The sequence below is a fragment of the Pristiophorus japonicus genome, chromosome 3 (assembly GCF_044704955.1).
Source record: "Pristiophorus japonicus isolate sPriJap1 chromosome 3, sPriJap1.hap1, whole genome shotgun sequence".
Taxonomy (NCBI): domain Eukaryota; kingdom Metazoa; phylum Chordata; class Chondrichthyes; family Pristiophoridae; genus Pristiophorus; species Pristiophorus japonicus.
Genome location: NC_091979.1, coordinates 184,148,467 through 184,175,846, shown reverse-complemented (window position 1 = coordinate 184,175,846; position 27,380 = coordinate 184,148,467). Strand labels below are relative to the sequence as shown.

General features: G+C 45.1%; 1 protein-coding gene across 1 annotated transcript in view; it reads right to left on the bottom strand.

Annotated features, from left to right (window-relative positions):
• The window catches only part of cyp20a1 (cytochrome P450, family 20, subfamily A, polypeptide 1), an 84,294-nt gene that overhangs the window by 45,655 nt on the left and 11,259 nt on the right, over positions 1–27,380 (bottom strand). The window contains exons 3-5 of the mRNA XM_070874888.1: positions 25,610–25,776; positions 24,975–25,120; positions 1,732–1,899 (exon numbers count right to left, since the gene is read on the bottom strand). Of these exons, the coding sequence (XP_070730989.1) occupies positions 1,732–1,899; positions 24,975–25,120; positions 25,610–25,776 (481 nt within the window). The remainder of the gene's footprint in view (positions 1–1,731; positions 1,900–24,974; positions 25,121–25,609; positions 25,777–27,380) is intronic.

Genomic DNA, 27,380 nt, shown 5'->3' with positions numbered 1-27,380 from the left:
CTTCACAGGAGTGTTTTAAGACAAAACAAATAAATTTGACACCGAGCCACGTAAGAAATTACGTCAGATGATCAAAAGCTTGGTCAAAGAGGCAGGTTTTAAGGAGCGTCTTAACAGAGGAAAGAGAGGTAGAGAGACGGAAAGGTTTAGGGAGGGAGTTTCAGAGCTTGGGGCCTAGGCAACTGAAGGCATGATCACCAATGGTTGAGCAGTTATAATCAGGGATGCTCAAGAGGGCAGAATTTGAGGAGCGCAGACATCTCGGGGGGTGGGGGGGGGGGTTGTGAGGCTGAAGGAGTTTACAGAGATAGAGCAGGTCAAGGCCATGGAAGGATTTGTAAACAAAGATGAGAATTTTGAAATCGAGGTGTGCCTTAACCGGGTGCCAATGTAGGTCGGCGAGCACGGGGGTGATGGGTGAGCGGGATTTGGTGCGAGCTAGGACACGGGCTGCCGAGTTCTGGATGACCTCAAGTTTATGTAGCGTAGAATGTGGGAAGCCAGCCAGGAGTGCCTTGGAGTAGTCAAGTCTAGAGGTAACAAAGGCATAGAAGAGGGTTTCAGCAGCAGATGAGCTGATGCAGAGGCGGAGACGGGCAATGTTATGGAGGTGGAAGTAGGCACTAGGAAGTAGGAATTAGTTATGCCACGGATATGTGGCCGGAAGCTCATTTCAATGTCAAATATGACACACCTAGGTTGAGAACAGTCTGGTTCAGCCTCAGACAGATGCTAGGGAGAGGGATGGAGTCGGTGGCTAGAGAATGCAGTTTGCAGCGGGCACCAGAGACAATGGCTTCGGTCTTCCCAATATTTAATTGGAGAAAATTTCTGCTCATCCAGTACTGGATATTAGACAAGCAGACTGACAATTTAGAGACCACGGAGGGGTCAAGTGAAGTGGTAGTGAGGTAGAGCTGGGTGTCATCAGCATACATGTGGAAACTGAGTTTGGAGTTGATAAGTGCTGTGTTTTCGGATGATGTCGATAAGGGGCAGCATATAGATGAGAAATAGGAGGGGCCATGGATAGATCCTTGGGAGACACTAGAGGTAACGATGTGGGAGTGGGAAGAGAAGCCATTGCAGGTGATTTTCTGGCTACGATTAGATAGATAAGAATAGAACCAGGAGAGTGCTGTCCCACCCAGCTGGACAGTGCTGGAGAGGCGTTGGAGGAGGACGGAGTGGTCAAACTTGTCAAAGGCTGCAGACAGGTTGCGAAGGATGTCACAGTCACAAAGGATGTCATTTGTGACTTTGATGAGCGTCGTTTCGGTACTGTGGCAGGCACGGAAACCTGACTGAAGGGATTCAAACATGGAGTTCCGGGACAGATGGGCACGGATTTGGGAGGCTACAACATGTTCAAGGACTTTGGAAAGGAAAGGGAAATTGGAGATGGGGTGGTAGCTTGCAAGCACAGTGGGTCAAGGGTTGTTTTTTTTTTAAAGAGGGGTGATTTGAAGGAGAGGGGGACAGTACCTGAGGAAAGAGAACTGTTAACAATGTCAGCTAACATGGCAGCCAGAAAAGGAAGTTGGGATGGTCAGCAGTTAAGTGGGCATAGGGTCAAGGGAGCTCCTTCCTCTGCAGCAGTCCTATTTCATTGGAACGTATGAGACTGTTCACATAATTAATTTGCATGGTGAGAACAGCAGCATAATTGAAAATACCATCTCCCCCTCCAAACTAGTTGATCAGCCCCATAGTCCACCCTCGCACACTCACCAATTCATGATTCTTTCGGAAGCGGATTACTTCTTGATCACTTTCAAAGCGGCTGCCCATTGCCGCCTGCGTGACAGACTTCATGGCAAAGCCCAACATATGCTGGCACAGAGGGACGTGCTGTGATTCAGGATACGACAACCACTTCGATACCAGCTCGTCAGCTAGCTGAGGGAAGGGAGAAAGGAAAAGATCAGGAGGAATTCGATCTGGCTGCTAAATGATTGGTGGCACAGCACTGCTCCTCGTGTACGCAGGCTCGCAAGAACTAACTCAGCACTAACTTGGAAACTTACTCAGAGCGCAAAGTGGAAAAATGTCAGATTTTCAGCAGATGGGGCTGAGGCGCATTGATTGAACAGTGTAGAGGGAGTTTTACTCTGTACCTAACTGGTGCGGTACCTGTCCTGGGAGTTTTTGATGGGAAAGTGTAGAGGGAGCTTTATTCTGCATCTTCCCTGGAATGCTGGAAATGATATTGTTAGATAAGCATCAACTTTAGAAAAACAGTTGATATATATTATAATTGATTCTTACAGTTTAAGAGGCTATACAATTAGTTGGCTAGTCATTTGGCATGTTTTAATGAGGAGTGTACAGTTATTAATTCTCCATTGGATTAAATTCAGCATCAAAGAGTTGGAGCCCACAGGGACAGAAATCTACGGGCACCAGCCCCACATCCAATCCCCAATCAGTGCTTACTGTCTTGGCTAACTCATCAAGTACAGCTGTTTGGGAGAGGTAACGGGGGCTTTGGAATCACTCCCCAGCACCTTCAGGAGAGAGGGGAGGGACTAGCCAAGTTCCAGTGAAAAACCTATAAACTGCAGGGAATTGCAGGTGAAACCTACTCTGATTCAGCAATGAATAGAACTCAGTCAGATTGTCACAGCACGAGCACTGAGACTCTCCACTCATTACACTCACTGTTTTATTCATTTTCAATCATGGAGGACAAAGAAAGGTTACTTGTCAAAGAGCGGGATCACAAGCTCAGATTCGCAATAATCTGCTGGATTCTCTGCCATGTTCCAATTCAAAGTATTGTGGGGGAGGCCTGGGACTTCCCCAGAGAGAGACAGCAAACACAAAGAAGAGGCACAACTTAACAGCTACTCTCAGACACCAGCTCTTTCATTACATTAACACAGGCTGTCCCACTCTCAGATACCAGTTCCTCCATTACCCGCACACAGCCAGTCCCACTATCATACCAACATCTTCATCAAACACACACAGCCTGCCTACTCTCAGATACCAGCTCAACAACAACTTGCATTTATATAGCGTTATCAAACAAAATTTGACATCGAGCCACATCAGGTAATAATAGGGCAGATGAGAGGTAGGTTTTAAGGAGAAACATAAAGGAGGAAAGATGCAGAGAGATTTAGGGAGGGAATTCCAGAGTTCAGGGCCTCAGTAATGGTAGGCATGGTCACCAATTTTGGAGCGATTAAATCGGAAAGGTGCAAGCGAATTGGTGGAGCATGGATATGTCAGAGGGCTGCAGGAGAGAAGGAGGTTACAGAGATAGCTCATCCATCACCCACGCACAACCTGTCCCACTCCCAGATATCAGCTCCTCCATTTCACACACAAACATAGAAAATAGGTGCAGGAGTAGGCCATTCAAGCCCGCACCACCATTCAATATGATCATGGCTGATCATTCACTCAGTACCCCATTCCTGCTTTCTCTCCATACCCCTTGATCCCTTTAGCCGTAAGGATCACATCTAATTCCCTTTTGAATATATCCAACGAACTGGCCTCAACAACTTTTTGTGGTAGAGAATTCCACAGGTTCACAATTCCCTGAGTGAAGAAGTTTCTCCTCATCTCGGTCCCAAATGGCTTATCCCTTATCCTTAGACTGTGACCTCTGGTTCTGGACTTCCCCAACATTGGGAATATTCTTCCTGCATCTAACATCTTTAATAATTGATTCCAACACAGGGCGGCAGCAGCGGCAGAACACCGGATGCTAGCATCGCGAGAGGAACGGCGCGGGAGTACACAGGGTGGCAGCAGGGACTGGGAGCAGCGGCAGAACATCGGAGGCTAGCTGGTGCAGGTGCAGTGGCCAAAGGTAAAACAAAGAAGTAGAAAGAAATTGAAGAATGACGTCACAGGCAAGCAGGTAAGTGATTGGCGAGTATTTAAATTTTTTAATTTTTTTTATTTCCTTATCAGTAGGTAACCTTTAACATTGTTGCCAAATTAAGTTAATCAAAGGGTTAAGTCATGGCTGGAGAGCCCAGACCCGTGTCATGCTCCTCCTGTGCAATGTGGGAAGCCAGGACGCTTTCAGTGTCCTTGACGACTACATGTGCAGGAAGTGCATCCTGCTGCAGCTCCTGACAGACCGCATTACGACACTCGAGCTGCACATGGATTCACTCTGGAGCATCCGCGATGCTGAGGATGTCTTGAATAGCATGTTTAGTCACACCACAGGTAAAGGGTTACTCAGGCAGATAAGGAATGGGTGGCCTTCAGGCAGAGCAGTGGAAGGAAGGTAGTGCATGGGGCCCTGTGGTCATTCCCCTCCAAAACAGATACACCGCCTTGGGTGCTGTTGGGGGGGGGGGGGGTGACTCATCAGAGGAGGGCAGGAGCAGCCAAGTTCATGGCACCATGGGTGGCTCTGCTGCACAGGAAGGAAGAAAAGAGAGTGGGAGAGCTATAGTGGTAGGGGATTCTATTGTAAGGGGAATAGATAGGCGTTTCTGTGGCCGCAATCGAGACTCCAGAATGGTATATTGCCTCCCTGGTGCAAGGGTCAGGGATGTCTTCGGGCAGCTGCAGGACATTTTGGAGGGGGAGGGTGAACAGCCAGTTGTCGTGGTGCATATAGGTACCAATGATATAGGTAAAAAAAATGGGATGAGGTCCTACAAGCTTAATTTAGGGAGCTAGGAGTTAAATTAAAAAGCAGGACCTCAAAGATAGTAATCTCAGGATTGCTACCAGTGCCACGTGCTAGTCAGAGTAGGAATTGCAGGATAGCTAAGATGAATACGTGGCTTGAGGAGTGGTTCAGGAGGGAGGGATTCAAATTTCTGGGACATTGGAACCGGTTCTGGGGGAGGTGGGACCAGTACAAACCGGGGCAGGACCGGAGCCAATGTCCTCGGGGGAGTGTTTGCCAGTGCTGATGGAGGGGGGTTAAACTAATATGGCAGACGGATGGGAACCTATGCAGGGAGACAGAGGGAAGTAGAATGGGGGCAGATGCAAAAGATAGAAAGAAGAAAAGTAAAAGTGGAGAGCAGAGACACCCAAGGCAAAAATCAAAAAGGGCCACATTGCAGCAAAACGCTAAAGGGACAAAGTATGTTAAAAAGTCAAGCCTGAAGGCTCTGCACCTCAATGCGAGGAGTATTAGTAATAAAGTGGACGAATTAACTCCGCAGGCAGCTATTAACGAGTGATATAATTGGCATTACGGAGACATGGCTCCAGGGTGACCAAGGCTGGGAACTCAACATCCAGGGGTATTCAACATTCAGGAAGGATAGACAGAAAGGAAAAGGAGGTGGGGTAGAGTTGCTGGTTAAAGAGGAAATTAACGCAATAGTAAGGGAGGACATTAGCTTGGATGATGTGGAATCTGTATGGGTGGAGCTGCGGAATACCAAAGGGCTGAAAACGCTAGTGGAAGTTGTGTACACACCACCAAACAGTAGTAATGAGGTTGGTGACAGCATCAAACAAGAAATTAGGGATGCGTGCAATAAAGGTACAGCAGTTATCATGGGCGACCTTAATCTACATATAGATTGTGCTAACCAAACTGGTAGAGTACGGTGGAGGAGGACTTCCTGGAGAGTATTAGGGATGGTTTTCCAGAGCAATATGTCGAAGAGCCAACTAGAGAGCTGGCCATCCTAGAGTGGGTGTTGTGTAATGAGAGAGGATTAATTAGCAATCTTGTTGTGCGAGGCCCCTTAGGGAAGAGTGACCATAATATAGTAGAATTCTTTATTAAGATGAAGAGTGACACAGTTAATTCAGAGACTAGGGTCCTGAACTTGAGGAAAGGTAACTTCGATGGTATGAGACGTGAATTGGCTAGAATAGACTGGTGAGTAATACTTAAAGGGTTGACGGAGGATAGGCAATGGCAAACATTTAAAGATCACATGGATGAATTTCAACAATTGTACATCCCTGTCAGGAGTAAAAATAAAATGGGGAAGGTGGCTCAACCATGGCTATCAAGGGAAATTAGGGATCGTGTTAAATCCAAGGAAGAGGCATATAAATTGTCCAAAAAAAGCAGCAAACTGAGGACTGGGAGAAATTTAAAATTCAGCAGAGGAGGACAAAGGGTTTAATTAGAAGGGGGAAATAAGAGCATGAGAGGAAGCTTGCTGGGAACATAAAAACTGACTGCAAAAGCTTTTATAGACATGAGAAGAGAAAAAGATTAGTGAAGATAAACGTAGGTCCCTTACAGTCAGAATCAGGTGAGTTTATAATGGGGAATAAAGAAAGGGCAAACCAATTGAACAAATACTTTGGTTCTGTCTTCACGAAGGAAGATACAAATAACCTTCCAGAAATACCAGGGGACCGCGGGTCTAGCGAGAAGAAGGAACTGAAGGAAATCCTTATTAGGCGGGAAATTGTGTTAGGGAAATTGATGGGATTGAAGGCCGATAAATCCACAGGGTCTGATAGTCTGCATCCCAGAGTACTTAAGGAAGTGGCCCTAGAAATAGTGGATGCATTGGTGATCATTTTCCAACAGTCTATCGATTCTGGATCAGTTCCTATGGACTGGAGGGTAGCTAATGTAACACCACTTTTTAAAAAAAGGAGGGAGTGAGAAAACGGGGAATTATAGACCGGTTAGCCGGACATCAATAGTGGGGAAAATGTTGGAATCAATTATTAAAGATGAAATAGCAGTGCATTTGGAAAGCAGTGACAGGATCGGTCCAAGTCAGCATGGATTTATGAAATCATGCTTGACAAATCTTCTAGAATTTTTTGAGGATGTAACTAGTAGAGTGGACAAGGGAGAATCAGTGGACGTGGTGTATTTGGACTTTCAAAAGGCTTTTGACAAGGTCCCACATAAGAGATTGGTGTGCAAAGTTGAAGCACAATGTATTGATGTGGCTAGAGAACTGGTTGGCAGACAGGAAGCAGAGAGTCGGGATAATCGGGTCCTTTTCAGAATGGCAGGCAGTGACTAGTGGGGTGCCGTAGGGCTCAGTGCTGGGACCCCAGCTCTTTACAATATACATCAATGATTTAGATGAAGGAATTGAGAGTAATATCTCCAAGTTTGCAAATGACAAATGCAAATGGTGTGTGCTGTGAGGAGGATGCCAAGAGGCTGCAGGGTGACTTGGGCAGGTTAGGTGAATGGGCAAATGCATGGCAGATGAAGTATAATGTGGATAAATGTGAGGTTATCCACTTTGGTGGTAAAAACAGAAAGACAGACTATTATCTGAATGGTGACAGATTAGGAAAAGGGGAGGTGCAACGAGACCTGACTGTCATGGTACATCAGTTATTGAAAGTTGGCATGCAGGTATAGCAGGCGGTGAAGAAGGCAAATGGCATATTGGCCTTCATAGCGAGAGGATTTGAGTATTGGAGCAGGGAGGTCTTACTACTGTTGTACAGGGCCTTGGTGAGGCCACACCTTGAATATTGTGTACAGTTTTGGTCTCCTAATCTGAGGAAGGACATTCTTGCTATTGCAGGAGTGCAGCGAAGGTTCACCAGACTGATTCCCGGGATGGCAGGACTGACATATGAAGAAAGACTGGATCACTGGAATTTAAAAGAATGAGATGGGACCTCATAGAAACACATAAAATTCTGACGGCATTGGACAGGTTAGATCCAGGAAGAATGTTTCCGATGTTGGGGAAGTCCAGAACCAGGGGGTCACAGTCTAAGGAAAAGGGGTAAGCCATTAAGGAAAAACTTCTTCACTCAGAGAATTGTGAACATGTGGAATTCTCTACCACAGAAAGTTGTTGAGGCCAGTTCGTTAGATATATTCAAAAGGGAATTAGATGTGGCCCTTACAACTAAAGGGATCAAGGGGTATGGAGAGAAAGCAGAAATGGGGTACTGATGTTGCATAATCAGCCATGATCATAATGAATGGTGGTGAAGGCTCGAAGGGCCGAATGGCTTTCTCCTGCACCTATTTTCTATGTTACTAAGTGATCAATTGGATAGATTAAGGGAATTAAGTAGTTGTGCTGTGTATGGATTTTCAGATGGCAGTGGGCAAAGTGTCTCACAGAGTCAGGCATATGGTGTAAGAGGAAGTATAGCAGTGTGGATAGAAAGTTGATTTCTGTCTGAATCGAGCTTCAAGTTGTTAATAAAAAGCTGTGGAGCTGACGATGTTGTTTCAGTCCCAGTGTGGATTGCAGGGCTGCTGAATTGCCAGAGGGAGTCCTGTTCATAGGTCTCTGTGATGCTCTCATTTAACCTCTTTTGGTATTACACCTCTCACAAAGGCACTGCATGGGGGTCAGGAAGTGGTTTCTGGGGATCAGCTGATTATCTGGCAGTCTGAACTGTATTCAGTTCCACCTGGAGGGAGTGAGTGCAGCTTTGCAAACCTTTTGAGAAACAGCCTGACTCTTCTACAACACAGAAACAGGCTGTCTGACCCAACCAGTCCCATTTGCTCACCCTGTTCCCATATTCCTTTATCCCCCTTTCTTTAAAACACCTATCTAACCGATTATTAAATGTTGACATGGTCTGTGCTTCAATCACTCCAGTCATGAATTCCACAACCTCACAGCCCTTTGTGTAAAAAAAAGTTTCTTCTGCTTTCTGTCCTAAATCTCTTAAATGTAATCATATAAAAATATATTTTTTTTGGGGGGGAGGGTTATTAAGGGAATCAAGGGACATGGGGATAGTGCAGGAAAGTGGAGTTGAGGTAGAAGATCAGCCATGATCTCATTGAATGGCGGAGCAGGCTCGAGGGGTCGAATAGCCTGCTCCTGCTCCTAATTCCTAATTCTAATCTTCTTACGTTCTCCTCATTCTAATCACTGGAAACAGTCTGCTTTTTAATCAATTTTTAAAAATTGATTCTTGGGATGTGGGTGTCGCTGGCAAGGCCAGCATTTATTATGCATCCCTAGTTGACCTGAGCTGGTGGCGGTGAGCTTTCTTCTTGAACCGTTGCAGTCCATGTGGTGAAGGTGCTCTCAGAATGCTGTTAAGTAGGGAATTCCAGGATTTTGACCCAGTGACAATGAAGGAACGATGATATATGTTGGGATGGTGTGTGATTTGGAAGGGAACTTGGGGATGATGGTGTTCCCATGCACCTGCTGCCCTTGTTCTTCTAAGTGATGGAGGTCATGGGTATGGGAGGTGCTGCAGTGCATCCTGCACATAAAACACACTGCACAGGCACTGGACAAAATAGAAGTTTAGGTTGTCCCAGCCCTTCATAATTTGAAACACCTTATCAAATCACTCTGTAATCTTCTCTGTTCTAATAATTTGTATTTCCTTATACCAAGCAGCATCCTAGTGAATCTGCACTTTATCCTCTCTATTGTTTCAACATCTTTCTGATCATGTGGAACCCAAAACTACACAGTACTGCGGTCACTAAGCTGTACACCAGGTGCAGTACAGGGCAGTGCTGTTCCAGAGCCCAATGAGATATATTATTGTGCCAACATGTGAACGGAAGCCACTGCTGTGAAATTATTGCAGCGAGACACTGCGCAGGCCTACTTTTACTTAGAGCGACAGAGTGGCAAGAATCAAGTAGAAACATAGAAAATAGGTGCAGGAGTAGGCCATTCGGCCCTTCGAGCCTGCACCAACATTCAATAAGATCATGGCTGATCATTCCCTCAGTACCCCTTTCCTGCTTTCTCTCCATACCCCTTGATCCCTTTAGTCGTAAGGGCCATATCTAACTCCCTCTTGAATATATCCAATGAACTGGCATCAACAACTCTCTGCGGTAGGGAATTCCACAGGTTAACAACTCTCTGAGTGAAGAAGTTTCACCTCATCTCAGTCTTAAATGGCCGACCCCTTATCCTTAGACTGCGTCCCTTGGTTCTGGACATCCCCATCATCGTGAACATTCTTCCCGCATCTAACCTGTCCAGTCTCGTCAGAATCATGTAAGTTTCTATGAGAGCCCCTCTCATCCTTCTAAACTCCAGTGTATAAAGGCCCAGTTGATCCAGTCTCTCCTCATATGTCAGTCCCGCCATCCCGGGAATCAGTCTGGTGAAACTTCGCTGCACTCTCTCAACAGCAAGAACGTCCTTCCTCAGATGAGGAGACCAAAACTGAACACAATATTCCAGGTGAAGCCTCACCAAGGCCCTGTGCAACTGCAGTAAGATCTCCCTGCTCCTATACTCAAATCCCCTAGCTATGAAGGCCAACATACCATTTGCCTTCTTCACCGCCTGCTGTACCTGCATGCAAACTTTTAATGACCGATGAACCATGACACCCAGGTCTCGTTGCTCCTCCCCCTTTCCTAATCTGCCGCCATTCAGATAATATTCAGCCTTCGTGTTTTTGCCACCGAAGTGGATAACCTCACACTTATCCACATTATACTGCATCTGCCATGCATTTGCCCACTCACCTAGCCTGTCCAAGTCACCATGCATCCTTTTAGCATCCTCCTCACAGCTCACACCGCCAGCCAGTTTAGTGTCATCTACAAACTTGGAGATATTACAACTAAATCATTAACGTATATTGTAAAGAGCTGGGGTCCCACGTCAGTACATTACCCCCAATACCATGTGCTTTGATTTTGCACACCAATCTCTTGTGTGGGACCTTGTCAAAAGCCTTTTGAAAGTCCAAATACATCACATCCACTGGTTCTCCCTTGTCCACTCGTTACATTCTCAAAAAAGTCCAGAAGATTTGTCAAGCATGATTTCCTGTTCATAAATCCATGCTGACTTGGACCAATCCTGTCACTGCTTTCCAAATGCGTTGCTATTTCATCTTTAATAATTGATTCCACCATTTTCCCGACTACTGATGTCAGGCTAACCGGTCTATAATTACCCGTTTTCTCTCTCCCTCCTTTGTTAAACAGTGGTGTTACATTAGCTACCCTCCAGTCCATAGGAACTGATCCAGAGTCGATAAGACTGTTGGAAAATGATCACCAATGCATCCACTATTTCTAGGGCCACTTCCTTAAGTACTCTGGGATGCAGGCTATCAGGCCCCGGGGATTTATTGGCCTTTAAGCCCATCAATTTCCCGAACACAATTTCCCGTTTTATAAGGATTTCCTTCAGTTTCTCCTTCTCACTAGACCCTCGGTCCCCTAGTATTTCCAGAAGGTTATTTGTGTCTTCCTTTGTGAAAACAGAACCAAAGTATTTGTTTAACTGGTCCGCCATTTCTTTGTTCCCCATTATAAATTCACCTGAATCCGACTGCAAGGGACCTACGTTTGTTTTCACTAATCTTTTTCTCTTTACATATCTATCGAAGCTTTTGCAGTCAATTTTTTTGTTCCCAGCAAGCTTCCTCTCATACTCTATTTTCCCCCTCCTAATTAAACCCTCTGTCCTCCTCTGCGCTATTGCAAAATTCTCCCAATCCTCAGGTTTGTTGCTTTTTCTGGCCAATTCATATGCCTCTTCCTTGGATTTAATACTAACCTTAATTTCCCTTTTTAGCCACGGTTGAGCCACTTTCCCCCTTTTATTTTTACTCCAGACAGGGATGTACAATTGTTGAAGTTCATCAATGTGATCTTTAAATGTTTGCCATTGCCTAGCCACCGACAACCCTTTCAGTATCACTCGCCAGTCTATTCTAGCCAATTCACGTCTTATTCCATCGAAATTACCTTTCACCAAGATCAGGACCCTAGTCTCTGAATTAACTGTGTCACTCTCCATCTTAATAAAGAATTCTACCATATTATGGTCACTCTTCCCCAAGGGGCCTCGCACAAGATTGTTAATTAGTCCTTTCTCATCACACATCACCCAGTCAAGGATGGCCAGCCCTCTAGTTGGTTCCTCGACATATTGGTCTGGAAAACCATCCCTAGTACACTCCAGGAAATTCTCCTCCACTGCATTGCTACCAGTTTGGTTAGCCCAGTCAAAATGTAGACTAAAGTCGCCCATGATAACTGCTGTACCTTTATTGCACGCATCCCTAATTTCTTGTTTGATGCTGTTCCCATCCTCATTACTACTGTTTGGTGGTCTGTACACAACTCCCACTAGCGTTTCTACCCTTTGGTATTCCGTAGCTCCAACCCTACAGATTCCACATCATCCAAGCTAATGCATTCATTACTACTGCATTAATTTCCTCTTTAACCAGCAACGCCACCCCACCTCCTTTTCCTTTCTGTCTATCCTTCCTGAATATTGAATACCCCTGGATGTTGAGTTCCCAGCCTTGGTCACCATGGAGCCATGTCTCCGTGATGTCAATTACATGATATCCGTTAACTGCTATCTGCGCAGTTAATTCGTCCACCTTATTCCGAATACTCCTTGCATTGAGGCACAGAGCCTTCAGGCTTGTCTTTTTAACACCCTGCGCCCCTTTAGGATTTTGCTGTAATGTGGCCCTTTTTGCTTTTTGCCTTGGGTTTCTCTGCCCTCCACTTTTACTTTTGTTCTTTCTATCTTTTGCTTTTTCCCCCATTCTACTTCCATCTGTCTCCCTGCATAGGTTCCCATCCCCCTGCCATATTAGTTTAACCCCTCCCCACTAGCAAACACTCCCCCTAGGACATTGGTTCCGGTCCTGCCCAGGTGCAGACCGTCCGGTTTGTACTGGTCCCACCTCCCCCAGAACCGGTTCCAATGTCCCAGGAATTTGAATCCCCCCCTTCTGCACCACTCCTCAAGCCACGTATTCATTTGAGCTATCCTGTGATTCCTACTCTGACTAGCACGTGGCACTGGTAGCAATCCTGAGATTACTACTTATGAGGATCTACTTTTTAAATTTAGCTCCTAGCTCCCTAAATTCATCTTGTAGGACCTCATCCCGTTATGCACCACGACAAGTGGCTGTTTACCCTCCCCCTTCAAAATGTCCTGCAACCGTTCCGAGACATTCTTGACCCTTGCACCAGGAAGGCAACATACCATCCTGGAGTCTCGGTTGCAGCTACAGAAACATCTATCTATTCCCCTGACAACAGAATCCCCTATCACTGTAACTCTCCCACTCTTTTTCCTGCCCTTCTGTGCAGCAGAGCCACCCATGCTGCCATGGACTTAACCGCTGCCCCCCCCCACCCCCGCCCTGTCATCCCCCTCAATAGTAACCAAAGCGGTGTATCTGTTTTGCAGGGGGATGACCGCAGGGGATCCCCCTGCAAATTACAATAATCCATGCACAAAGGAGAAACTTTTAACATCTCATCCAAAGGACATCACCTCCGACAGTGCAGTACTCGCTCTGGCAGAGGGGAGAGGCCAAGCTGGCACTTGATACAGGAGGAAATAAAGTACAGCTTCCAAATTTTGAAAAGGTAGTTGAGGGAGGTTCCAGGGAGTGGGGGGGGGGGGAAAACAGGTTCTAGGGTCAACATGTTCCCGGTTGGGGGGGGGTGGAAGAGAGTCGACGGGTTCGGGGGGGCGGGTTGACAGGTCAGGTCGACAGGTTCAGATCGAAGGGATCGGGTCGACGGGTCAGGTTGACAGGTTTGGGGGCTCGGTTCGACGGGATCCGGGGGGTGGGGTCGCCGGGTTTGGGGGAGGGTCAGGTCGACAGGTTCGGGGGGGGGGGGGGGGGGGTGGGTTGCGTCGCGTCGACCGGAGCGGGTCGAAGGGGGTTGGGTTGAAGAGGGTGGGGGTGGGGGTCGAGTCGACGGGGGAAGGGTCGACGGGGGGTTCAGGTCAGACGACAGGAGCAGGGAGTGGGTGGGTTGGGTCTACGGGGGGTCGGATCAACGGGTTCGGGGGCAGGTGTGGTCGACGGATTTTGGGGGGGTAGGGTTGACGAGTTTGGGGGGTAGGAAGGGTCGACGCATTCAGGGGGGTGAGGGGTCAGGTCGAGAGGTTTGGGGCGGGGGGAGGAGGGTTGATGGGGGCGGGGGGAGAGATGATCGACAGTATCGGGGGGGGGGGGGGGGGTTCGGTCGACGGAGGCGGGGCGGTCGGAAGGGGGGGCCTAGTCGACTGTTCGCGGTCAGGTGAAGGGGACGCGGTGGTAGGTCAGGTCGACAGGGCCGAGGAGGGTGTCAGGTCAATGGGGGGGGGGGGGGGGGACTGGGTCGACGGGCATTTGGGTTGACGGGTTCAAGTTTGAGGGGTTCGGGGGACAGATTCGGGGGATGGGTTGACCATTCGGGGGTCAGGGTTAGGTTAACGGTTTTGGAATCGGGTTGACAGGTTCGGGGGTCTGATAGTTTTGGGGGTGCAGTGATAGTTTCAGAGAGTCGGGGGCAATGATCCCCAATTTTTTTTGCATGCACGGTCCCTTTAAGGGGTTTAAGGGATTCATAGTTTGAAAAGCTGGTGATCAGAACAGAGCAGGAGCAGTGGGGAAGCTCAAAAGAAACACCCGAGACCAATGCCGAGAGCGGGAGCAGCGGGGTAGTTCAAAAGATGAGCCCGAAACCAGCATTCAGGGCTGGAGCATCAGGGAAGTTCAAAAGAAGCTAGCTGGGAACAGAGCTAACGGACCAGTGAAGTGGGATGGGAAAAAGAAAAATCAAAATGTGACATCACAGGAAAGCAGGTAAGTGATTGGTTAATGAGCATTTCTCTTTTTTTTCTAAACATGGGCTTTGGTTTAAATTAAGAGCTGTGATTACAGATTAAAAACTAACCATAGATAATTGATATTTCAAAACTTGAAAACCTAATTAGTTAAATAAAATACAATAGAGATGGCTGGGAAGGTGACGTGTTGCAGCTGTAGCATGTGGGAGCTGGTGGACACCAGTGTGATCCACGGGGACCACATCTGTAGTATGCGTTGGCGGCTTGAGAAACTTCGGCTCAGAGTTGATGAGCTGGAGTCCGAGCTTCAGACACTGCGATATATCAGGGAGGGGGAGAGTTACCTGGACGTTGTGTTCCAGGAGGCAGTGACATCCCTTCGGTTAAATACTTCAAATTTGGTCCGTGGTCAGGGACAGGAAGGAGTGACTACGAGTGAGGCATGCATGGGGATCCAGAAGATAGCATTGGAGGAGCCTCAGCCCTTGCACTTGTCCAATGTAAGCAGTTCTTTCTCCCTGTGTGGACGAGAGCAGGGACTGCAGGGAGGATGAGCAAACTGACCACAGCACTGTGGTGCAGGGGGCCATTCAAGTTAGGGGAGTAAAAAGAAATGTAGTAGTGGTAGGGGATAGTATAGTTTGGGGGATAGATACTGTTCTCTGCAGCCAAGAGCGTGAGTCCTGAAGGCTGTGTTGCCTGCCCGGTGCCAGGATTAAGGACATCTCCTCTGGGGTGGAGAGGAACTTGGAGTGGGAGGGGAAATATACAGTTGTCGTGGTCCACGTAGGTACCAATGACATAGGTAGGACAAAAAAAGAGATTCTGCTGAGGGAGTATGAGCAGCTAGGGGCTCAATTAAAAAGCAGAACCACAAAGGTAATAATCTCTGGATTACTACCTGAGCCACGAGCAAATTGGCATAAGGTAAATAAGATCAGAGAGATGAATGCGTGGCTCAAAGATTGGTATGGGAGAAATGGGTTTCGATTCATGGGGCACTGGCACCAGTACTGGGATAAGTGGGAGTTGTTCCGTTGGGACGGGCTTCACTTGAACCAGGCTGGGACCAGTGTCCTGGTGAATCGAATAACTAGGGCTGTAGATACGGCTTTAAACTAAATAGTGAAGAAGGGAAATTTTAAAAGTCAAAGAGAAATGAGAAGGCAATAGTGCAGGGTAGCGATAGGGGTAATGATAACCAGAGTATGACAGGAAGGAACAGAGCATATAAATATAAGAGTGCACCAGAAAGTAGAGTCAGAATAGGGAAAAATGGTAAAAAGACAAAATTAAAAGCTCTTTATCTGAATGCACGTGGCATTCGGAACAAGATAGATGAGTTGACGGCACAAAGAAATAAATGGGTATGATCTGATAGCCATGACAGAAACGTGGTTGCAAGGTGATCAAGATTGGGAACTGAATATTCAGGGTTATTTGACATTTCAGAAGGACAGGCAGAAAGGAAAAGGTGAGGTAGCTCTGTTAATAACAGATGAAATCAGCGCAGGAGTGAGAAATGATATTGGCTCAGAAGATCACAATGTAGAATTAGTTTTTGGGTGGAGATAAGAAATAATAAGGGAAAGAAGTCACTGATGGGAGTCATCTATAGGTTCCCAAACAGTAGCTACACTGTAGGACAGAGTATAAATCAAGAAATAATGGGGGCTTGTAAGAAAGGTGCTGCAATAAATCATGGATAATTTTAATCTTCATATAATTTGGACAAATCAAATTGGCAAAGGTAACCTTGAGAACGAGTGTATTCGGGATGTTTTCTTAAAACAATATGTTGTGGAACCAATTAGGGAGCAGGTTATTTTAGATCTGGTAATGTGTAACGAGATAGGACTAATTAACGATCTGAGAGTTAAGGATCCTCTAGGGAAGAGTGATCGTAGCATGATAGAATTTCAAATTTAGTTGGAGGGTGAGAAACTTGGGACTCAAACTTATGTCCTGAACTTAAATAAAGGCAATTATAAAGGTATGAAGACAGAGTTGGCTAAAGTGGACTGGGAAAATAGACTAAAGGTTAAGACGGTAGTTAAGCAGTGGCAGACATTTAAGGAGATATTTCATAACTCTCAGCAAAGATATATTCCAGAGAGAAAGAAAGACTCTACGAGAAGGATGAACCATCCGTGGATAACTAAGGAAGTTAAAGATGATATCAAATTGAAAGCAAAGGCATACAATGTTGCGAAGATTAGTGGTAGGCCAGAGGATTGGGAAATATTTTAAAACCAGCGAAGGATGACTAAAAAAATAATTAAGAGGGAGAAGATAGATAATGAGAGTAAACTAGCAAGAAATACAAGAGATTTTACAGGTATATTAAAAAGGAAGAGGTAGTTAAAATAAACGTGGTCCCTTAGAGGATGAGACTGGGAAATAATAATGGAAAACAGGGAAATGGTAGAGACTTTGAACAAATATTTTGCATCTGTCTTCACGGAAGACGACACTAAAAGCATCCCATTAATAATAGGTAATCAAGGGGTGATAGGGAGGGGGAACTTAAAACAATCACTATCACTAGAGAAAAAGTACTAGGCAAACTAATGGGACTAAAGGTGGACAAGTCCTTGATGGTCTGCATCCTTGGGTCTTAAAAGAAGTGGCTGCAGAGATAGTGGATGCATTATTTGTAAGCTACCAAAATTCCCTGGATTCTGGAGAGGTCACAGGTGATTCGAAAACTGCAAGAAAGGAGGGAGATAGAAAGCAGGAAACTAAAGACCAGTTTGCCTAACATCTGTCATTGGGAAAATGCTGGAGTCCATTATTAAGGAAGTAGTAGCAGGACACTTAGAAAATCATAATACAATCAAACAAAGTCAACATGGTTTTATGAAAGGGAAATCATGTTTTGACAAATTTGCTAGAGTTCTTTGAGGATGTAATGAACAGGGCAGATAAAAGGGAACCAGTGGATGTAGTGTATTTGGATTTCCAGAAGGCATTCGATAAGGTGCCACATAAAAGGTTACAGCACAAAGCAAAAGTTCACGGGGTTGGTATTTATATATTAGCATGGATAGCGGATTGGCTAACTAATAGAAAACAGAGAGTCGGGATAAATGGGTCTGTTTCAGGTTGGCAAACCGTAAACTAGTGGGCTGCCACAGGGATTAGTGCTGGGGCCTCAATTATTTACAATCTACATTAATGACTTGGATGAAGGGACCGAATGTAATGCAGCCAAATTTGCTGATGATAAGTGAGAAAGCAAGTTGTAAGGAGGACACAAATAATCTGCAAAGGGATATAGATAGGTTAAGTGAGTGTGTAAAAATTTGGCAGATGGAGTATAATGTGGGAAATTGTAAGGTTATTCACTTTGGCACAAATAATAGAAAAGCAAATTATAATTTAAATGGAGAGAGACTACAAAATGCTGTGGTACAGAGGTATCTGGGGGTCCTTGTACATGAAACACAAAAAGTTAGCATGCAGGTACAGCAAGTAATTAGGAAGGCAAATAGAATGTTGGCCTTTATTGCAAGGGGGATGGAGCATAAAAGTAGGGAAGTCTTGCTGCAACTGTTGGTGAGACCACACCTGGAGTACTGTGTACAATTTTGGTCTCCTTATTTGAGGAGGGATATGCTTGCATTCGAGGCAGTTCAGGGAAGGTCGATTCCTGAGATGAAGGGGTTGTCTTATGAAGAAAGGTTGAGCAGATTGGGTCTATACTCATTGGGGCTTCGAAGAATGAGAGGTGATCTTATTGAAACATAAAAGATTCTGAGGGAGACTGACAGGGTAGATGCAGAGAGGATGTTTCCCCTCGTGGGGGAATATAGAACTAGGGAGCATAGTTTCAGAATAAGGGGTCGCCCATTTAAAACGGAGATGAGGATGAATTTCTTTTCTCAGAGGGTCGTGAATCTTTGGAATTCTCTACCCTAGAGAGCTGTGGAAGCTGGGTCATTGAATGTATTTAAGGTGGAGATAGACAGGTTTTTGAATAGTTTTTGAACTAAAGGGGAGTCAAGGTTATGGGGAGCGGCTATAATGGAGTTGAGGCCATGATCAGATCAGCCATGATCTTATTGAATGACGGAGCAGGCTCAAGGGACAAATGGCCTAATTCTGCTCCTATTTCTTATGTTCTGCCTGAGGCTGGACCAGTCTGTTCGCAACCTTGACGTCCTATTCACATAGCTGCGCCATTACTAAGACCGCCTACTTCCATCTCCATAACATTGCCCGACTCCACCCCTGCCTCAGCTCATCTGCTGCTGATATCCTCATCCATGCCTTTGTTACCTCCAGACTCGACTGTTCCAATGCTGCCCTGGATGACCTCCCATCTTTCACACTCCGTAAACTTCAACTCATCCAAAACTCTGCTGCCCGTATCCTAACTCGCACCAAGTCCCATTCATCTATCACCCCTGGGCTCGCCAACCTACAACACCTCAAATTAAAAATTCTCATCCATGTATTCAAAATCCTTCATGGCTTCGCCCCTCCCTATTTCCTCCAGCCCGACAACTCTCCGAGATCTCTGCATTTCTCCAATTCTGGCCACGTGCAAATTTTATCAGGCGCATGAGTTTTCAGGACATTTGTTGGGCAAGATATGGGTAAATATTGTAATCTTGCCCACGCAAATGTCCTCGCTTCTGAGATGCGGAGGATCTGTCAAGCTGGAGCATGCGCATTGTGCGCGGAAAACTGTCTTTTGCGATGCCTTCACGGGTCCATACACATTCAGTAGGAACCCGGGGATGCTGCGATTTCTGGGCCAATATGTTGCGAGGAACCAGACACAGTAGGGATTACTGAGATATGGCTACTGAAAAATCAGGACTGGGAATTAAATATTGCAGGGTGTAACATATTTAGAAACGATAGAGGGAAAAAGGGGAGGTGGAGTAGCTGTACTTATTAAGGATAACATAGAAACATAGAAAATAGGTGCAGGAGTAGGCCATTCTGCCCTTCAATAAGATCATGGTTGATCATTCCCTCAGTACCCCTTTCCTGCTTTCTCTCCATACCCCTTGATCCTCTTAGCCGTAAGGGCCATATCTAACTCCTTCTTGAATATATCCAACGAACTGGCATCAACAACTCTCTGCGGCAGGCAATTCCGCAGGTTAACAACTCTCTGAGTGAAGAAGTTTCTCCTCATCTCAGTCCTAACTGGCCTACCCTTTATCCTAGGACTATGTCCCCTGGTTCTGGATTCTTCCCGCATCTAACCTGCCCAGTCCCGTCAGAATCTTATACGTTTCTATGAGATCCCCTCTCATCCTTCTAAACTCCAGTGAATAAAGGCCCAGTTGATTCAGTCTCTCCTCATATGACAGCCCAGCCATCCCTGGAATCAATCTGGTGAACCTTCGCTGCACTCCCTCAATAGCAAGAATGTCCTTCCTCAGATTAGGAGACCAAAACTGAACACAATATTCCAGGTGAGGCCTCACCAAGGCTCTGTACAACTGCAGTAAGACCTCCCTGCTCCTATACTCAAATCCCCTAGCTATGAAGGCCAACATACCATTTGCCTTCTTCACCGCCTGCTGTACCTGTATGCCAACTTTCAATGACTGATGAACCATGACATCCAGGTCTCGTTGCACCTCCCCTTTTCCTAATCTGCTGCCATCCAGATAATATCCTGCCTTCATGTTTTTGCCCCCAAAATAGATAACCTCACATTTATCCACATTATACTGCATCTGCCATGCATTTGCCCACTCGCCTAACCTGTCCAAGTCACCCTGCAGCCTCTTAGCTTCCTCCTCACAACTCACACGACCACCCAGTTTAGTGTCATCCGCAAACTTGGAGATGTTACACTCAATTCCTTCATCTAAATCGTTAATGTATATTGTAAAGAGCTGAGGTCCCAGCACTGAGCCCTGCTGCACTCCACTAGTCACTACCTGGTATTCTGAAAAGGACCCGTTTATCCCGAATCTCTGCTTCCTGTCTGCCAACCAGTTCTCTATCCACGTCAGTACATTACCCCCAATACCATGCGCTTTGATTTTGCACACCAATCTCTTGTGCGGGACCTGGTCAAAAGCCTTTTGAAAGCCCAAATACACCATATCCACTGGTTCTCCCTTGTCCACTCTGCTAGTTACATCCTCAAAAAATTCCAGAAGATTTGTCAAGCATGATTTCCCTTTCATAAATCCATGCTGACTTGTCACTGCTTTCCAAATGCGCTGCTATTTCATCCTTAATGATTCATTCCAACAATTTCCCCACTACTGATGTCAGGCTAACCGGTCTATAATTACCCGTTTTCTCTCTCCCTCCTTTGTTAAACCGTGGTGTTACATTAGCTACCCTCCAGTCCATGGGAACTGATCCAGAGTCGATAGACTGTTGGAAAATGATCACCAATGCATCCACTATTTCTAGGGCTACTTCCTTGAATACTCTGGGATGCAGACCATCAGGCCCCGGGAATTTATTGGCCTTCAATCCCATCAATTTCCCGAACACAATTTCCCGCCTGATAAGGATATCCTTCAGTTCCTCCTTCTCACTAGACCTACTATCCCCTAGTACATTCGGAAGGTTATTTGTGTTTTCCTTCGTGAAGACAGAACCAAAGTATTTGTTCAATTAGTCTGCCATTTCTTTGTTCCCCATTATAAATTCACCTGAGTCCGACTGCAAGGGACCTACGTTTGTCTTCACTAATCTTTTTCTCTTCACATAATGGCAGTAGACAAAAGTGATGCAAGACAAAAATAGAATCCATGTGGATTGAGATAAAAGATAATAAAGTAGTCTACAGACTACCTAAAAGTGGAAGAGAGGTGGAGGAAGAAATATGCAAATTAGGGAAATTAGTAAAAAACATAGAATAATGATTATGGGGGATTTCAACTGCACCGCTATTAATTGGCCAGAAGAGGTAGGTAAAGGAGATAAGGGAAAGACACTCCTACAATGTCTACAGGACTTCTTTCTAACCCATTAAGAAGCCTAACAAGGGAGGATTCGTTATTGGATCTAGTAATGGGAGATGAACCAGAGCAGATAAAAGAAGAGTAGGAAAACATCTAGGTAATAGTGACCATCATATAATATGCTTTGAGATAATAAGTGAAAAGGATAGAAGTATGACGAAGACCAGGGTACTAGATTAGAGAAAAGACGATTTTGCAGGGCTGAGAATAGAACCTGGGAAAATAAAATGGACAATATTGACAAACAATGATGTAGAACAGCAGTGGGAAATATTTAAAACAGTGTTCAACAGAGTCCGGGAACAATATATTCCACTAAAAAACAAGAACAAGCTAAACACTAATGAGACACCGTGGATGAATAAAGACATAAGGGAAAAATTGAGGGTAAGGAAAGAGGCACACACCAAGTTAATGGACAACAGGGGAGAGCATAACAAGAGAGAATATGAAGAGATTAGGGTAGAAGTCAAAAAAACAATTAGAAAGCCAAAAAGGAACTATGAAATTAAATTATCAAGGAACATAAAACAAAATAGTAAAATATTTTGCAGGCACTTAAAAAAGGAACGTCAGGATGGGAATAGGGCCACTAAGGCACGGACAGGATAATATCATAGGCAGCGATAGAGAGATGTCAGAAATATTAAATAATTACTTTGCTTCAGTATTTACCAAGGAGACAGAACAGGTGGACATGACATCGGATGATGAGATTAGAGATGAGATAACTGCATTTAAAATTAAGAGGAGAAACATTAAATAATCTAATCAAATTCAAAGATGATAAAACCCCTGGTCTGGACGGATTACATCAGCACATCTTAAAAGAATCAGAAGAGATAGCAGAGGCATTACTACACATATTTAATAATTCATTAGAACAAGGTGTAGTGCCAGAAAACTGGCGAATAGCTAACGCAATACTTATATTTAAGAAGGGAAATAGAACATGTCCAAGGAACAATAGACCAATCAGCTTAACATTGGTGGTAGGAAAAGAATAGAATCCCTACTAAAGGAGAAAATAGAACATCTAGAAACCAAAAATACAATAATGAATAGTCAGCATGTATTTCAAAAGGTAAAGTCTTGCTTGACCAACCTCACTAAATTTTTTGAAGAGGTAACAGAGAGTAGACAAAGATAATGCAGTAGATGTTATTTATATAGATTTTCAAAAGGCCTTCAATAAAATACCTCATTTTAGACTAATGAATAAGGTCAATTGCATGCAGAGTCAGGGGACAAGTAGCAGAATGGATAACTAGCTGGCTTCAAGACCGAAAGCAGAGAGTAGGGGTAAAGTGTAGCTATTCAGTGGCAGAAGGCGAGAAGTGGTGTTCCAGTGCTGGGACCACTGTTGTTCACAATTTATATTAATGATTTAGACTTTGGAATTAAAAACCATTTCTAAATTTGCAGATGACATCAAATTAGGGGTGGGGTAGTCAATACTGAGGAGGACTACAGGAGGACATTAATAAACTTGAAGAATAGGCATATAATTGGCAAATGAAATTCAACACAGATAAATGTGAGGTATCATAATTTTGGTAGGAAATTGGGCCCAAGTTTCGGCTCGAGTTGCTCCTATTTTTTTGGGAGAAACTAGTTTAGTATGGAATATCTTAGAAATCGCAATTCTCGGCATTTAGTTTGCTCCGGTTCTAGTGAGTTAGTTTAGTTTAGTTTTAGTAGTTTTTTTTTCAAAAGGGGGCGTTACCAGCCACTTACGCCTGTTTTGCAAGTTTAGGCAGCGAAAAGTTACTCCAAACTAACTTAGAACGGAGTAAGTGTCGATTTTTGTACGCTCAGAAAAACTTTGCCTACACTTTTTAAATTAGACGCAGATAGCGAGAGATAAGGGGGGCGGTGAAGGGAAGTTAGAGGGAAGCTAGGGGATTTTACAAAGCATTAAACACTTCACTTTTACCAATCAAGAGCCATCATCAATAATAAGTATTAAATAAATCAACCAATCAAAAAAAAATTAAAAATGAAAAAATAATAAAAAATCAATCAATAAATAAAAAATTAAAAGTTTCTACTCACTTACTGCAGCACCCGGGAGCCCTCCAACAGCCTGCTGAAGAGCTGGTCGGACGGGCCCCGCCGCCGAGGAGGTAAGGGCAGGCAGGCCACTCGGCCCGGGATAGGGGTGATGTCCCTTCAGCCAGGAATAGGGTCTCCCGGAGACAGGATGCGCTGGGAGGGCCAGGAGCTACTGCGCGCAGCTGCCGACACTCTTTTTGTCGCGGGGCTGTAGCTCCGCCCCCAGCTGCTTGTGTTGCGCTGCGTTGACTGTGAAACAGGCCTGCTGGACTCGGAGAATCACGAGATAAGTTTTAGGCGCTTTTTTTAACTCTTAAAAAAAAAATAGGCAGACCTCTTGGAGTGCGCCATTCTGGGAGGACATCCGAAACTTGGGTTGATAGAGAGGTCACATATTAGAACATAGGAAACTAAGTGGGGTAGAAGAGCAAAGGGATCTCGGAGTACAAATGCACAAATCACTGAAAGTAGCGACACAGGTTAACAAGATCATTAAAAAAAAACAAGCCAAGCATTAGGGTTTATTTTTTTTTAAAGAGGGATTGAATTGAAAAGTAGAGAAGTTATGCTAATCTTGAATCGAACCTTGGTTAGACCACACTTGGATACTGCATACAATTCGCCATATTATAAAAAGGATACAGAGGCACTGGAGAGGATGGAAATAAGATTTACAAGGATGATACCAGAAATGCGAGGGTATACCTATCAGGAAAGGATCAACAGGCTGGGTCTCTTTTCTCTTGAAAAGAGAAGGCTGAGGGATGACCTAATAGAGATCATTAACATTATAAAAAGGTTTTGAATGAGTGAATACAGAAAAATTTCCACTTGTGGGGAAGAGCAAAACTAGAGGCCACCAATATAAGATAGTCACCAAAAAATAAAATGGGGATATCAGAAGGAACTGATGGTGAGATTGTGGAACTAGCTACCACAGGGAGTGGCTGAGTCGAGTAATACAGATGCAGAGAATAGAGGGTTATGCTGATAGAGCTAGATGAGGAAAGATGGGATGAGGCTCGAGTGGAGCATAAATGCCCGCACGGACTGGTTGGACCAAATGACCTGTTTCTGTGCTGTGTAATTGCTATGTAACTGCTGTGGGACCTTACTGTACGCAAATTGGCAGCTGCGTTTTCTACATTACAACAATGATTACTCTTCAAAAGTACTTAATTGGCTGTAAAGCGCTTTGGGACATCCCAAGGTCATGAAAAATGTTATATAAATGGAAGTCTTTCTTTTTTCTATCTCTCTCTCCTCCTTTAAGATGCTTCTTCAAACCTACTGCCCTAATATCTCCTTATGTGGCCCAGTGTAAAACCTGTGAAGCGTCTTGGGAGTTTTTCTGCATTAAGGCATTAAATAAATGCAAGTTATTTTTGTTATGGAATGGTAACAAGTGATGGCTAATGCTTCAAGGAAGGAGAAAATTGGAAAGACATTTGAACAGGGCAGAACATGAACAAGGGTGAGAAGGATGGTTTGAATGCAGTAAGAATCCAGTTACCTTCAATATCAAAGTGAAGTTGCTCTGGATGGCTTTGTTCACTCCAGTTTCATAAACTTTCTTCCGCGCGTGAATCTCAGCAGCATTGCCTCCAAACCCAGACTGATATCCCAGCAACGATTTCAGCATTGTCTCAAATGGATCAGCTAGACGGGAGTGGAAAGAAATTAATAAAATAAAAAAATATCAGTTCAGTTATACAAGCTAACTTTTTCTGAAGCTGTTCAGACAGTGGTTAGTACTGCCCTACTCTGCACTGTGACAACTGTTGACTTCCAGGACAGCAGTTGGGCCATCATAATTGGCCTCAGTGCCGCTGGGTTAGGTAGCGTTTCTATGCGACTCTTACTGGAAAGCCTATGTAGGCGCGTGTGTGTGTGTGTATATATATATAAACCACCCAAACCCCATGATTAGATTCCAGCTTGTAGCTCACTCCCGGGTATCTGTTATCCTAGATATAGACCACTTGAATCCCTTGATTAGATTCCAGCCTGTAACTCACTCCATTATTCAATTGCTAAACAATTTGAAAGTGGTGACAGACTCCCTAATATTCATTCAGCACTCAGTTGCCTCCTCAGGAGTTGTGTGATGATCTGTCCAGACTGTGTATAAAACGTGAGCGCACTTACAGGTTCGATTTGGATTGATGTGCTCCTTCAGGAGGTCTACGGAGCCCAAACTGACCACCAGGCGGTGCCCAAACCAGAAAGATGCCAGTGATCCATATTTTTCATGGAGGTTGACCAGAAATTGATGAAGACTCCCTGTGCTCACAATATCTGGGAGATTTCCATCCCTGAGGAGTAAAAACAGATAATTGCAGTCAGATTCCCAGCAGGAGGAATGGGGAGACAGACCCACAGTTGGGGGAATAGGGAGACAGGCAGTGCCATTTGCAACTACTCAGATAATGAAGCAGTCCGTGCCCGCATGCAGAAAGACCTAGAGAACATTGAGGCTTGGGCTAACAAGTGGCAACTAACATTCGCGCCACACAAGTGGCAGGTAATGATTATCTCCAACAAGAGAAAGTCTATCCCTGCCCCTTGACATTCAACGGCATTACCATCGCCGAATCCCCCACCAGCAACATCCTGAGGGTCACCATTGACCAGAAACTTAATTGCACTAACCACATAAATACTGTGGCAACAAGAGCAGGTCAGAGGCTGAATATTTTGCAGCAGTGTCTCACCTCCTGACTCCCTAAAGCCTTTCCACTATCTACAAGGCACAAGTCAGGAGTGTGATGAAATACTCTCCATTTGCCTAGATGAGTGCAGCACTCAAGAAGCTCAATACCATCCAGGACAAAGCAGCCCACTTGATCTGCACCCTATCCCCCACCTTAAACATTCATTCCCTCCACCACCGGCACACCATGACTGCAGTGTGTACCATCTACAAGAGGCAACTCCCCAAGGATTCTTTGGCAGTACCTCCCACACCCGCTACCTCTACCACCTTGAAGGACAAGGGCAGCAGGCGCATGGGAGCACCACTACCTCCAAGTTCCCCTCCATGTCACACACCATCCTGACTTGGAAGTATATCTCCGTTCCTTCATCGTCGCTGGGTCAAAATCCTGTAACTCTCTCCCTAAGTGGGAGTACCTTCACCACACGGACTGCAGCGGTTCAAGGAGGTGGCTCACCACCATCTTCTCAAGGGCACCTAGTGATGGGCAATAAATGCCAGCGACGCCCACATTCCATGAACGAATAAAAAAAAACACAGCAGGGGGAATGGGGGAACACACCCAAAGAGAGAGTTAGAGTTCACGTCAACTTAGGAGTTCTCAGTTCCACTTTGTAAAATCAGTTTCTCCAGATGATTGTGTGGGTACAAATGCCATGTATGTTCCCAAACCTTACAGGCGAGGAAGGCCTGGTTTGATAGACCCCTGGTGCAGCGGTATCCGATCAGTCCTGGCACATCAGCACAGTGTTACAATTGGCTTTAGTACCTCAGCGTTATGGAAGGAGGGGGGAGAAAAATACTAAGCTCAGGTCTTTGTTCCTGACCATCATGTAGCAGCTCTCCGATTGTAAAACTGTAGATATTAGGTGAGGACAGGGTCGGGCATGGCTATGAGGCCCTCCTCCATGGTCAAATTGCCCACTGATACCATCTAGATTCACATGTATGCTGCAAGACCTGAACAACATCTAAGCTTGGCCTGATAAGTGGCAAGTAACATTCACGCCATACAAATGCCAAGCAACAACAACAAAATTATTTATATAGCGCCTTTAAGGTAGTGAAATGTCCCAAGATGTTTCATGAGAGTATTATGAGATAAAAATGTTGACACCAAGCTGAATAAGGAGAAATTAGGACAGGTAACCAAAAGCTTGGTCAAAGAGCGAGGTTTTAACGAGCATAGGTAGAGAGGCGGAG